The sequence below is a fragment of the Gorilla gorilla genome, chromosome 1 (assembly GCF_029281585.2).
Source record: "Gorilla gorilla gorilla isolate KB3781 chromosome 1, NHGRI_mGorGor1-v2.1_pri, whole genome shotgun sequence".
Classification (NCBI taxonomy): Eukaryota; Metazoa; Chordata; class Mammalia; order Primates; family Hominidae; genus Gorilla; species Gorilla gorilla.
The window spans coordinates 176,190,972-176,205,773 of NC_073224.2; the positions used below are offsets into that span (position 1 = coordinate 176,190,972).

Here is a 14,802-nt window from a genome sequence, read left to right on the forward strand (position 1 = left end):
AGCTTCTTTCCTGGGCTCAGACATGACCAAGGGCATCTCTCAGCTTCCCCATCCCAGAAGGGCTGCCCCTAAATCCCAAGGAAAGACTATGATTAGTGTGGGCCAGAGCAGTTCCTTTTGGAACCAATGAAGGGGCATTTCCCAGAATGAGGGAGTGACAGATGAGGGATTGAAATCAGGGCAATAGGCCGGGTGCAGTGGCTCATGCCTGTAATCCCAACACTTTAGGAGGCCAAGGTGGGTGGATCACTTGAGGCCAGGATTTTGAGACCAGCCTGGCCAACATGGCAAAACCCGTCTCTACTAAATATACAAAAATTAGGCAAGCGTGGTGGCAGGTGCCTGTAATTCCAGCTACTCGGGAGGCTGAGGCTGGAGAATTGCTTGAACCCGGGAGGCGGAGGTTGTTGTAGTGAGCTGAGATCGCACCATTGCACTCCAGCTTGGGCAACAAGAGCGAAACTCCATCAAAAAAGAAAAAAAAAAAAAAAGAAGAAGAAGAGAAGGAAGGAAAGAAAGGAAGGCAGGAAGGCAGGAAGACAGGAAGGCAGGAAGGCAGGAAGGAAGGAAGGAAGGAAGGAAGGAAGGAAGGAAGGAAGGAAGGAAGGAAGGAAGGAAAGAAAGGCAATAGTTCTACAGGGAGAAAATAATATGATTCCACTACAAAATACAAAATGCCTTGCCAGGTCCACAGTCAATGCTTAATACTTGACAGTGACAATTATTGCAAAGGTGTTGGGCTAAATCAGAATAAGCAGGTGTGATTTAGACGGCCTATGTGAGAATACTGGTGGAAGGTGAGACCACAGAAGAAGGACTGACAGAGGCTGAAACAGGCCAGGGTGCCTTCCTGGATGTGGATGCAATACAGGCTGAAGAACAAGAATTCAGCAAGAAGAAATGAAAAGAGGAAAGAGTCTGAGCTGGATATGCCAGGGAGGTAGGCCGGTGTGAGGGTAGAAATTCCTGGAGGCTTCAAGATAGGCAAAGGGCCCTAAACCAAGGGCAGGCCACTGACATTTGGATCAATTCATTATTCCCATACCGTTTGGGGTGTATCAGTCTTGCCTCCCTAACAAAAACAGTAAACTTCTTACTGGAGAGGATATTGCCATATTTCTCCTGCATCCCTTTCAGTTGCTAAATCAGTATTTAACCAAACCGAAGCACCAGTGACTTCTTGTTACACAGGACGTCTCCCTCGGGCAGGTGGAGCTGCGCCTCTTGGGCCCCTCCTTTCCTTCCCTCCCATCCACCAGCACTCAGATCAATTGCTCTGTGTATTTGATGAGTCTGGGGGAAGCCACTTTCACCCACATCCTGGGATGGCTAAGAAACTTTCTAAACCTAAGCCCTCAGGCAAAGATGTGGGAGGATTATTTCTAAAAGGTTTTGACCACCTTATCTACATAGTTTTAACCCCAACACAACCCTCGAAGCTGACAACTGCTCCTTAAAAAAAAAAAAAAAAAAAAAGGCCAGGCGCGGTGGCTCACGCCTGTAATCCCAGCACTTTGGGAGGCCGAGGCGGGCGGATCACGAAGTCAGGAGATCGAGACCATCCTGGCTAACACGGTGAAACCCCGTCTCTATTAAAAATACAAAAAATTAGCTGGCCGTGGTGGCGGGTGCCTGTAGTCCCAGCTACTGAGGAGGCTGAGGCAGGAGAATGGCGTGAACCCGGGAGGCGGAGCTTGCAGTGAGCACAGATTGTGCCACTGCACTCCAGCCTGGGCGACAGAGCGAGACTCCGTCTCAAAACAAACAAACAAACAAACAAAAAAATCAAGTTGTAGCCAGCATAAGGGGGAAAATGCTTTATTCCCTGTACCAGGTGCTTTCTTTCTGGGGAGGGAGACTAATCAGTGTTAAGTCCTGGACTTTCTCTGCACCTTTACTAACTCCTCTTTGCAGAGACCCGGAGCACAGTCCTAGGCAGCAACTTATGGATGAGCTGGGTAGCACAGACTGGACATGCTCAGTTCAGCTCCCCCCTGCCTCAGTGGGGAAAAAGGACATTAGTTATCACGTGTCCCCTGGGAGGCCCTGACAGCAGACTCTAACCCACTGAAGACTACCTGGTCACAGGCAAAGTTTTCAATGCTTTGACTTAGGGACACCAGATGTGAGTGGGCAAAGCGCTATGAACCGCGCAGAGAAAAAGAGGTTTAAATCACTGGTAGATTAAGAACATCGTCGAAAATTGTTGCTGCTTAGGCCGGGCGCGGTGGCTTACGCCTGTAATCCCAGCACTTTGGGGAGCCGAGCGGGGCAGATCACTTGAGGTCAGGAGTTCAAGACCAGCCTGGCCAACATGGTGAAACCCTGTCTCTACTACAAATACAAAAATTAGCCGGGCATAGTGGCAGGCGCCTGTAATCCAAGCTGCTCGGGAGGCTGAGCCAGCAGAATCACTTAAAAAACCCAGGAGGCAGAAGTTGCAGTGAGCTGAGATCGCGCCACTGCACTCCAGCTTGGGCCACAGAGTGAGGCTCCGTCTCAAAAAAAAAAAAAAATATATATATATATATATATATATATATGTAGTTGCTGCTTGTTTTCAGTGGTCTACACACCACTGGTCTCCAACAGGCAATATCTTGGGACTGAAAATCCCCATACAACACACAACAGTTCTCTGAAGGGAGGAGATAAAACAGTCATGACTGGGTTAAGCATTACCTCTTTAAGGTAGGCAAATGAAAGGCTAATACAGTCCATCACCACAATGGAAGTTCAGGCAGAAAAAAGAAAAACAGCCAATACTCTCCAGGGGGTGTGAAAATTATGTAAAAACTTTGAAACACCCCAGTTGGAGTGAAATCCTAGAAGCAAGGCTATAATCTCTCTTATGGAGAAAAAGTAGAATAAGTTGCTTTCATGTACATTGTCTAAACCCATCCGGAAATGGTGTCAATTTCCCATGAAGAACAGATAAGAGCCTTTCAAGGATATCTAGGATTTCAGGCAGCATGTTCTATTTTTACCTTATGATGTTTAACCTTCACAGAGCATAAGAAAGTCCCTGCCCTTGAGAAACATTAATATAATTATAACCTAAGATTTCCAGGTGCTAAGAAAGTCCGTGTCAGAGATAACTGTATTATAAAATCATGCCTAACAAGGCGCTGAGAACTAGCAATTTTGCCCCATCCCATCCTGTGAAAAATCTTAAAGGAAGAATTGCCGCTCTCCATTCAATTCAGAGGTGTAGCTTCGATCAGACACCAACAACCACCTATGGCCCAGGCACTGTGCCAAACACTACCCATGGTCCTTCCCCCTCTGTCATGGTAGGCGCCATTATGGCTCCCATTTTACACGTGAGGAAAGCCAGTCTCAGAGGTTACGTAGTTTGCTGACCTGGCAGAGCAGTAGTGACCTAGTCCATCTGATGCCAAAGTCCTTCTCTTCCTGGCTCCTCTCCCTGCCACAATCACCAACCACTTAGGAAAATCCTGTTTTTAAGTAACTTCTCTGTCTTTTTGCAAGTAAATTTTCCTAGGTTACAGAAATCCCAGAGCCAGGTCCCATCTACAAATGCCTTTCAACTGTTTCTAAAGACAACAGCTATTTGAAGATTTTGTGGATGAAACAAGTGAAAATCAGGCAAATTCACCTTTTGGTGAAACAGTAGTGAAAATAGTCATATATCAGTATATTAGAGGCACAAATTCCAAACAAAAGTAGTCTTTAGAGCAGAAAGTTCAATGGGCCCTAAGTCAAAGGGGCTGGGTTTTAGACAGGCCCTGACAGCTACAGAGTGACCTTGTGTGAGCTGCCAAACTCACCCGCCTAATTTTAAAAGGAAGAGAGAAATAAATCCTATTTAACTGTATTTTTTGGAAAATTAAAGGTAATACTGTACATAAAATGATTTTGTAAGCTGCAAAGCCCTATACAAATGGAGGATTTAATTATAATTATTTTGACTCAGCTATTTGGCTGGGATCTTACAGAGAATTTTAATCATCAGACAGAGTTAAAAAAAAAACTGCAATGCAGTTTGGCATAATAATGATTAGGAACAAAACTCAGGCCTTAGGATATGCAGGTTCAAATCCTAGTTTTCCCATTTAACTCTCTGTGTGGTCTTGGGCAGGTTACTTATTTCTGTGTGCCTCAGTTTCCTTATCTGGAAAATGGGGATATCGTGGAACACACTGAGCACCCTGCCACATGCATTGTGAGTGTTCAAGGAGTGTTCAGCAGCCGGTGAAAGACCTGGTCAGGATTAATCTGCTTCTAAAGCCCATATACTCTTGCTCTGCTGTGCACCTTTTCAACAGACATGTGGTCGTTGGAAGAGTAAGTAGTTGTGTAGTTACCAAATAGAAGGGAAGACACCAAGACAGTTGCTCTTGTATTTTCTCCCACCTGCCCTTACCCTGGCTTTTAGCCTGGATTCTGCTTTGGGCATGGTAGAGGATTCACACAGGTGTGGAGCTGGAGAGAATCAAGATGCCTAATAGTGAACGATAATGCTCCTAGAACTCTGGCTTACCTCATAGGGTCGTCCTGAAGACTATGCAAGTTAAAACGCTTAAAGAACTTAGAATAGTACTTGGCCCACAGTATGCTCAGTGTGTTAATTATTAGTATACTATTATTATTTTCATCAAGCAGACAAGAGGGGGGAATAGGATTAAGTAGCCTGCACTATAAGAGAAAACGGCTGCATTAGAGACAATAAGACACAATCATATACCTTTGACAAGCAGCCCTGAAATGCACATTTTTAACTCCCTGGGACACCCTTTGGGAAGAAAGACAAGTCTTCAGGCTCCCAGTGAAACTGCTTCCTTCTCTCTTCTCCTCCACCCTTCATATGCTAAAAACACAGCAGGCTTCATTCAACGCTGTCTTTCTTTTCTTCACTCTCCCATCCCCTGGAGATCAGCTTCATTCCATAGTGAAGGCCTGGTTTAAGAACTCAGGATAGTCTCAGCAAGTCCATGGAGACCCCCAGAGCAGCTGCAGGCTGCTGTGGAACTCCAGCCCTTTTCCAGCAGTGGAATGTCCAACTCCTCTTCCCATCTCCCATCCTTCAATCCTGCACCCTCTCAATCCTTCCTTCAAGGCTCACATCATATCACACTTCCTCCCGAAAGACCCACCCTTCTAGGGATTCTGCATATATAATTGCCAACTCTGTACTCACTGGCTGTATAAAGTGCCTATTTTACTGCCCCTAAGAGGTAAACTCCCCAAGGATAAAGGCCACCCTTAGTTCTTCTAGATTCTCTACAGTGCTAGAGGCACCCTATGTGTGCCATAGATTATTTGGGAAGGGGTTTAATTTACTGGATGGAGCCCCAGGTCTTCATGAAGTGGTCAGACACAAACCAGGTTTCCTATTTTATTCTATCTAAAAATGCTGGTCCTAACCCACTAAATTGATCTCACCACACACTGATTTACAACCTCATGTTAGTTAAGGTAACATTAGCAGCTGTAACAAAAAAAAAAAAAAAAACTCAAAATCTCAGCCTTAACAATGGACACTTGTTTTTGGTTCACATAAAACCTAAACAAGTGTGGCTTCCACCACACAGTGATTAAGGGAGAGTCTCAGGTTCTTTCCACGTTGTGACACTTTCAACACATGACTTCTAAGGTCGTCAAGCCACTGAAGAAGGATCATACCGATTCTGCCTGGGGAGTTTTTTATGGGTCAAGCCTACAAGCGACAAAAATTACCTCCAATTTCATTTAATTGGCTAGTATTTAGCCACATGGCTTCACTTAACTGTGAGAAAGCTGAGAAATGTTGTCTAGTCATATGACCGGAAGAGATGGAAACATATTTGGTGATCAGCTAGCAATCTCTGCCATAAATCTGCCATTTGAAAAACCCTCCAAGGCAATGATCTAACCTTATTCATCTTTACATCTCCAGTGAGACTATCAGAATATTTGGTTCACTGTAAGTGCATAGAAAATGTATGATCAATGAATGAATGAGGGCGGGTGGTAAATTCTGGCCAGAGTTCTAGGAGCGCTATAGTTCATGATGAGACATCTTGATTCTTTCCAACCCCACACCTATCCAAATCCCCTCCCATACCCAAAGCAGTCCAGTCCTAAAAGCCAGGATTAGGGCAGGTGGTGAATATACCAGAGCAACTGTATTGGTGTCTTCCCTTTCATTTGGTGACTGCACAGTTACTTACTCTTCCAACAATCACATGTCTATTTAAAAAGTGCATAGGGGAGCAAGAGTACATGGGTTTTAGAGGCAGATAAATCCTGATCAGGCCTCTCACTGGCTACATAACTATAGCAGAACACTCACTGAGCACTCACTATGCACAGTCTGAGTGTGTTCCATGAATTATTTCATTGACTCTTCACAATAAGCCTATGAAGGAGGCACTCATGTTCTTCCTCTGACCCTCTAATCCCCTGAGAATTAATGTATTCTTCCCCATGTTCCCACAGCATTTTTTCCAAAACTCTTTCCTGTAATTCACTTGTGGGAGAGATAGTTGCGTGTGGTACCACATCTGCTCATTGGTGTCTCCCCAATCACACTTTAAGGATAACAAAAAGAGCATACACCTGAGAGTCAAAATACCTAGATTCAAATCCCAAATCCCAACTTAATAATTGTACGAATTTGGCTGAGATACTTACCTTCCTGAGCCTCGATTTTCTTATCTGTAAAATAGGATCAGAAGTCCAAACTCCAAGGAGTGCTGAGAAGCATAAATTTAATAGCTTTAAAAAAATGATACCTGGCATATAGTAGGTGCTCAAAAAAGTGAGAATTTTTCTCCTTCTCTCTCCTTGAGGGCAAAGATAATACTTTATTCCTGGACACGAATACTGTATCTTTCATGTGACAAATATATAATAAATGTTAGTTGAAATACACTGAATGACAAGCTTCACTGTTGAAAAATAAAATATCAAACCCAACCTCTGCTTTGTCTTTGGAAGTCCTCTTTATCACCCCTCCCGCTTCCCACACACTTCATTACTCTTCTCTCTTTGGGTAACATGAACTTTTTTTCTTCTACTCAGAAAATTTAAATGGCAAACAGAGCACCTCAGGATCCTTTCCTCCGGCCATTATCCTTCTCTTTCAAGTTGTGCTCAGCAAGATTATTTGGATATTGGAGCTAAAAACGGTCAGATTACAAGTGGAGGTCCCTGAAATGTAACATTCCCCATTGTAGGATTCTGGAATTACACTAAGCACCTGGGAGGGGTTGCTCTTCCCCAAAGAGCTTGCTGTTCTGAAAAAAAGCCTTTGTTTTAAGGCATTGCAAAACTGCACTGTGGAATCCCTTCCATCCAGGTCCCCAGCACTGGCCGGGGTACTGCTCAGATCTAGAGCGTCTGCATGCTCCCTATAAAACAAAACACTCTGGAGTCCTAAAACCTTGTAAAACTTGCTGTTCTCTGAGCCTTGGTTGCTACCTTGCAGCAGGACCATCGTTTTGAAGCCAAATTTTCAAATGTCTTCAGTAAGCCCTTGATAATGATGGTGGCTAACATACTTCACGTTCACTAAGTCCATGGTGCTATGTTAGGTGCTATAAGTTCATAACATCCTTTTATTCTCGCAAAACCCCCCAGTAAGCCACATATTATTGTTATTCCCATTTTACAGATAAGAAAACAGAGGCTCGAAAGGTTAGGTAACTTTGCCCAAGAAGGCAACAAAGCCCCAATTCAAACCCCCATTCCCTATCAGGCTCAAATCCCATTCTATTTCCATTACTCCACGCCACCTCTTTAAACAGCTATCAAAGGAAGTCCATCCTGTATAGAAATACTTGAAAAATATAAAGTTTGGACTGTTGATCTTTTTTTTAGTCCCCCTCTCTCTCTTAAAAAAAAAAAAACAAAAACTATGGTTCTATGGAGAGAAGCAGGAAAAGGAAATGTAAGGAGGCCAAACATTATGAGGCTTGGCTTATCAGTATTTCATAACAGCTTTTGGATCAAGACTCTACAAAACCTTATTTATGGACAGACAGTTACTGTTAAGCAGAGCCTTTTTATACAACCTTTTCATCTGAGGATGTTGTAGCCTTCTGCTGCCTTTCTATTAGTGAGAGATGAGGTGTGAAATTTGCTGGCCCTGCCAAGATTATCCCATTAAATTATCTGCCCTCTTCCAATGTAACTCACTCGGGGGCAACTGTTTGAGACTCAGGTCCTAAGGATGTCCATGCCTGGGTGTTCTGCGGGGTGTGGCTGGGGGCGGGGGATGAAGGAAAAAGTTCAGATGGTGGTAGCATCCCAATCACATAACATTAATCCACGTTTCACTGCCTTACCAAAATAAAGTGGATGCCACAATTATCCCATTCCTAAACAAACTGAAAACCCCAACCGAGCTTACTGCAACAAAGAGAGAGCCTTTTTACTGCTGTTTATTTTTATTTTGTATTCGTTAGCTTTTTAGATATTCCTGGCATGCAAGTCAGTCTCCGTGTAACAAGCAGCTGCATTTAGTTAAGGATTTTCGAAGAGTTGCCCCCATCCCCTCCCCCTTCAACTCCAGAGAACTTTCTCAGACTCTCCTTTCTCTTCGAGTGTCTACCGAACAGTCTCTCCCGTCACACCACAGGGAATGGGTGAAGCCAGGCTAAGGCCCTTCTGTTTGAGAAAGAGGCCTTGAAGACTTGAGTGTTTCTCAGCTGGAGCTGGATTTGCCAGGGTCTGGTCCTCACTGGGACCTTGAGCTGGCAAGCCAGCTGTCCCACTAGACAGCACTCTAATAAATCCCCGCCTTCTCAGCCTACAACCACAGTTGTCTATCAAGATGCAAATACAAAGTCACTTCATCAAAATATAGCTTATTGATAGTTGGAAAAAACTGGCGAGCACACTTCTCAAACCACATCAAAGTTGAAGCTCATTACAAAAATGTAATTCTTCCAGAACCAGAGATCCAGGCCATCCAACAAGGTGCTTCCAGTCTATCTCTGAGTTTCAGCAAGACCGTCTTAGGGAACTCCAGCACTGGAAGGAAAATTGAAATTGGCTGTCTCCAATAATTTCTTATACTAAGTAGGCTTCCCTTTGCTGCTGTTGGAAAACCTTGGGAAATACCACCTTTGTTCCATACATTAAAAGAATATAAATTGTAAGAATTAAACAAGGAAAGAATGTCTAGGACACCCATTAAGGTAAGAGCATGAACTGTTAGGGCTTGTAAGCCCAGTAATGCCACTTTTTAGCAGTGTAACCTAAAGAAAGTAACTTAACCTCTCTGTGCCTAAGTTTACCCATCAGTAAAATGAGCTAATTATGCTATCTCCCTTATAGGGTTGTTGTGAGGATTCAGTGAGTTAATACTTGCAAAAGGCTTAGAAGAGTGATTGGCCCATTGTAAGGATTAGATAAGTGTTTGTTAAATAAACTGTACAAATTGCATCTCAGAATGCTTGGATTCAGAGACATATTTTCTTACTTGAGGTCACAAGGACTTGGCACCATTCTTCAGCTTCTCTCAGGCCCAATTAACAGCCTGCCTGGTGGAAGGGAAACTGGGAGGTGAGAAGTGGGGCCTCCATGGAGTGTGTTAACCTGGGATAAGGCCTAGAACTGGCCACCAACACTCAACTCCTTTCAGCCTCCCCAGGAAGACAACCCATTGCCTCAGGCATCAAACACTCCAAGTCAGCAGTTCCTATCGTTCAGAGGTTGACACTTTTCTTGGAAAATAAGATTATAGCTATAGCTATAAATACAGAACTGTAAAAATGCATATAAAATTGTGTATATTATTTCTGGAAGTTCACATATCCTTAATTTCATGTACCCCAAATTAATTTCACACACTCACCTCTAGGCTGGGTGCTGTTCTCCAGTACTTTACATGCATGACCTCACTTCAATCTCATAACACTCTTGAAAGGCTCAGGAAAACTGACACACCCACTATACAACAGAGAAAAGATTCAAATCCAGGTCTGTTAAATGCCAAAGCCTGTGCTTGTAACCATTTAGCTTTACTGTCAAGTTCTGCTACACTACACTTCTTTCATACTAGAAGATGGGACAAGAAAAGGAAAAATCCTTGAAAATATGCCATGTTGCATTTTTACTAAGCAAAGCATATATCAGAATTTTGCATACAACCGAAAAAGTTATTCTCCATTCATTCAACAAATATCTATGAACCACTTACTATATATGTGTGTATATACATATGCTATCTGTACATATACATTTACATCAAAGTACATATAGCTTACAAAGTGTTCCATTCTCCATAGGATGCTCTGTAAAATTTTCAGAAATATTTGAAATGGGGTAGATGTTTACCATCAAACCACCAGCCAAACCTGATACTAATTTCAGAGCAAGTGACACTTTCAGAAACTTTCCAAAAGTCTAACTGGGGGCCTATGCTCACGATACAGAAGAGAAAGGGTGCTATAGGGCAAAGCTGACCCCTCACTAAATATCAGGCAGATTATCCCAGGCATCAGAGAAGCGAAACAGCCTACCATGTGTGCTGAATCTATATTGGAAATTAAATATTTCCAAAACTGAAGGAGACAATTTGACCACACCCTTTGCCCATCCCACCTTGGTTCGGCTCCCCCTAGCCAGCCAGGGAGGATTTTCAGGCATCTCTAATAAAGTTGGGACTAGTGGACTTGGGCTCTCAGTGTTTTCACCAGAAAAGCTCACAGTCTTATTGCCTTCAAGACACTTCTATTCTAAAAGTACAGACAAATACCTATTTAAATGGCAACGGAAGGTTTACAAAATGATAGCAAACACAGTAGCAAGCCACCTCCCTCTGGCTCCCAGCAGCCAAACCACAGAATCTATAAGATTTTGAGAAAGGCCAGGTAGGTTCCTAAAGCCCTGGGCTTGGGTGCAGTTATAAGGTAAGCTTCAGGTTCCTAAAGAAGTTGAGCTTTGCATAGGGAGGGGGTAGATGAGAAATCAACAATGGACAGACCAGAAAAAATAAATTTAAAGGTTTTCTTCTCCTGGCTAACAAAATAGAAAAATGATGGGAGAAATGTTTTGTATCTTTTTAAATAAATACATGAAACATATCTCCGCTTAAGCTGATTTCCTGAGCCACTGGCTGGGCTACCTTAGGAATCTTGAGTCCAAGAGGAGAAAGTAAACGTGAGTTCTACCAGAAGTCTTGACCCCAGAGAAAAGATCAAACATTCACAAAATGGAAAGGGATTTATAAAACAACAAATAAGACAATAATAACAGATTTGAGCTCATTACTAAAGAGTATGGTGAGAGAAGAGAGACAGACCCTCTCGTATTGTTTTATATTGTTTTATACTCAGAAAAGGAAAGAGAAGCGAAACTAAAGGCAGGTAGCCCGGCACCTAGGAACCAGACCTGAAACCAAGGAACCAGACCCGAAACCAGGCCTGGGCCTGCCTGACCTAAGCCTGGTAGTTAAAGATCGACCCCTGACATAACTGGTTATGTTATCTATAGATTCCAGACATTGTATGGAAAGACAGTGGAAAAATCCCTATCCTGTTCTGTTTCGTTCTGATTACCAGTGCATGCAGCCGCCAGTCATGTACCCATCACGACCCTCTCACGCGGACCCCCTTAGAGTTGTGAGCCCTTAAAAGGGACAGGAATTGCTCACTGGGTGTCTGAGGAGTTTTGTCTGCGGCTCGTCCTGCTACAATGGAATAGGCAATACCTTTTTTAAACAACTCTAAAAGGCTGTAAACAGTTAAAGGAGACAGAATTGGGGTGGCTGCTGATAAGAAGGGTGTTTACAGTGAGCAAAATCAATGCAGGGACATGTATTTAAAGGCAAGTGACCCCCACCCCCACAAGGGGCTATGATCTAAAAGCAACCATTGTTGAAAGGTGAAGTACAAAGTAAAGGACTCCAGAGAGGAAATAACTGAATTAACCAAAGCCCCAAGCCAGGAGTCCCACCTTAGTTAAAATCACCCTGCTTATCTCCACCTCAATTTGCTGGGCAACCCAACTTGAGAAGGATGTTTACATTACGTAGGCAGCATGGCCCATTTTTACTTTTCACCCAGGTGTTGTGGCGCAAGGCCAGATGTTTGACATCACCAAGCAAAACATCTATGTGACCAAGCTGTTTACATTTCATTAGGATTTTTCATCAGGAAGGTGCACTCCCTGCTGATGTACATCTTAATTACAATTAGGAGCTCTATTTACCCCCAGGAGCTTCCAGATTAGCACGACCACATTATAGGATCCTTTTCAGAAATCATCCTCAGAAAATGCTACTCTAGCTTCCAAAAACCATCTCTAAGAAATCAAAATTTCACACAACTTCCTTCCAGAGTGTGTTTTCTACCAAGAAAGTCAGCTAACTTTTAGTAAAAGCTAATTCTGCATTCGTAGTCTATGTAGTGAATACATCTTTTTCCTCTCAACTGCTAAGTAGCGCAGAGCTTTTTCTTTTCCTAAACACAGTGCTAACTTAAAAATGAAAGATGCATGATAAAAGAGCAGAGATCTATTTATCCGCTCAGGTTTAGGGCTGGGAGTGGGGGAGGGCAGAATCCAAAGGCTCCTCACCCCCTCAAGGGATGCATGTTAAAAGTGAGGCCCGAGACCCCGGAGACTTTAATCAACTTTCCCCCTCCAACCTCCAAAGAATGAATCGGTTGTCTCCACAGGCTCAGCCGGGCTCTTCCCTCTCATTGTGTACCGGCTCAGACGCAGCAAGGACCCCAGCTTCCCGCAGCGAACTAAGGCGCTCCGGCTTGCGGTGAAGTCTTTCTCTAACTGTTGCGATTGTCTTTGGAGATTACCAAAATCAAATATGCATTAGATGGCTTTTCCCCCTCTTGTTTGTAACACGCACACACGCGCGCGCGCACACCCAAAGCACTTTGGAGCCGCAGGCCGCCTCTGACAGCACATTTTGCACAAAGTGGCAGCGGCTGCAGCGGCGCACAAGTTTTGGCCTCTATGGTGACTCTCGGGAGGGCCGGGGCGGTGGCGATGCGAGGCCGCCGGAGCCCCAGGAGGACAGGGCTTTTGTTTGCGTCGATCCGCGAGCCGCCTGGGCTCTGGCGAGCACCACTGAAAATCCAAACGCCCTCCTGGACCGCGCCTTCCGGGCCGGCTCGCAACTTGGGGGCAGGATAGACTTGCCTGAACACCGGCTGGGGCGCGCTAGAGGTCCAGGGAGACAAGGGGGGACGCCCTGCACAGAAGTGCCCCGATCACCCCCAGGACCCTCAAACCCCTCCACGCTTCCTGTCAGCGCTGACAATCGCTGCTGCGCACCGAGGAACGAGTCCCTGGGCGCGCCCCGGCCCGCCGCGGGGCTCCGGGGCAAACCCTGGCCTGGCGGGGCTCCGGGGCAAACCCTGGCCTGGCGGCGCCGGCGAGCCCCGTGGCGGGTGGCCGGACGCGCCCCGGAGCCAGCGCGGCGCTTCCTGCGTGTCCCGCGCCCGGCTGGACGACGGAAGGGTGGCCACGGGTCAGGGGGTCTGGGCGGGCGGGGGCCGGCGGGCGCCTCTTACCTTGGGCAGCAGCCCCGCGTGCGGCCAGCAGCAGCGCGGCCAGCAGCGCCAGGAGCGGCGGGCGCGTCCCGCGGCGGCGCGGCCGGTGCATTCCTCCTCTCGCTGCGGCGGCGGCGGCGGCGGCTCCCAGGCCGCGCGCAGAACATCCACGGGCTCTTCCCGGGCTCCCGGCCGCCTCGTCCCGGCCGCTGGCGCTCGCAGGACGCCGGGGACGTCTGCAAAGCTCTTTGTCCCTCTAACCTGCTCCCTCGCCTCCGCCTGGCCGCCTCTGGATGCCGCGAGCGCGATCCCTTCCCAGCCCTCTGGCTGCAGCCTCGCCTGGGCCGGCGGGTCAGTCCCAGGCTGTCCGGGTCGCACCAGTGGGCGTGAGTCGCCCTGGGTCGGACTCCGAGAACAGCGCACCCTGCGCCCAGGGGCTGCCGTCCCGGGGCTCCCTCGGCGGCGGCGGTGGCGGCTGCTCCAGCTCTCCACGCTCCCTCTCTCGCTCAACTTGTCACTTTCCACCAACTCTCCAGCCCAGCGCCCCAGCCCCGACCAATGGGAGACGCGGCCCAGGCTGGCGACCCAGCGCCCTCTGCTGCCGCCTCTCAACGCCCGCACCCTCCCCGACTTCGCAGAAAGCGGTCGCGGCTCCCGCGTCTCGGGCACGCTCCCTCCCCTCCCCTCCCCCACACTCCTCAAACTCGCCACCGAACCGAGCCCCGGGGACCTTCGAGGCTACTTGACAGAAGGGGAAACCGAGGCTCAGAGAGACTTATCCGGGATCTCAAGCCAGTTCGTGGCTGGACGACAGTAGACCCAGGTTCTAGCAGCCTCAGCTGTGTCACTGTTAGCTGTGTGACTCTGGGTAATGGCACATTTATTGCTATCATACAATTTCCCCTTTGCTTTCTTCTTGGACCCAAGAGTTGAGAGAGTTCTTACACAAGTAATTTATACTTCGCCTTTTTGTCTTTAATTTGTAGTTTCACTGAATTCAATGTCATCTGTACTGCCTCCTGGCAAGATTTATTGAGGATTATCTGTGGTTATTTTTGTCAATGTCCCATGGTTTTTTGAAAGGTGTTTCTGTCTTCCGAATGTGAAGATAGAATACTGTATCGATTTATCTTCTTTGTATTCATTATTTTTTCAGGCCTTCTGAATCTTTGCATGTTTGTTTGTTTGTTTGTTTGTTTTTTGTCTAGCTGCTCTGCCATGAGCCAAGGGATTATTAAAGACCTCTACAATGAGTGTGTTTTTGTCCATTTCTCCTGGTTTAACTTTATGGATTTTGTAATTCATAAATACCCATAATGATTTGACTTTCCCTGTAGAG

The 14,802-nt window shown here is 46.0% G+C and overlaps 1 protein-coding gene across 2 annotated transcripts in view; it reads right to left on the reverse strand.

Annotated features, from left to right (window-relative positions):
• The window catches only part of ROR1 (receptor tyrosine kinase like orphan receptor 1), a 406,019-nt gene extending 391,959 nt beyond the window's left edge, over nt 1-14,060 (reverse strand). The window contains exon 1 of one of the 2 annotated variants that reach the window (XM_031002544.3): nt 13,485-14,060. In XM_031002544.3, coding sequence (XP_030858404.1) covers nt 13,485-13,575 — 91 coding nt within the window. In that variant the 5' untranslated portion in view covers nt 13,576-14,060. The remainder of the gene's footprint in view (nt 1-13,484) is intronic. The other variant, XM_063698055.1, reaches the window with a different exon arrangement.
• Between the last annotated feature and the right edge of the window lie 742 nt (nt 14,061-14,802).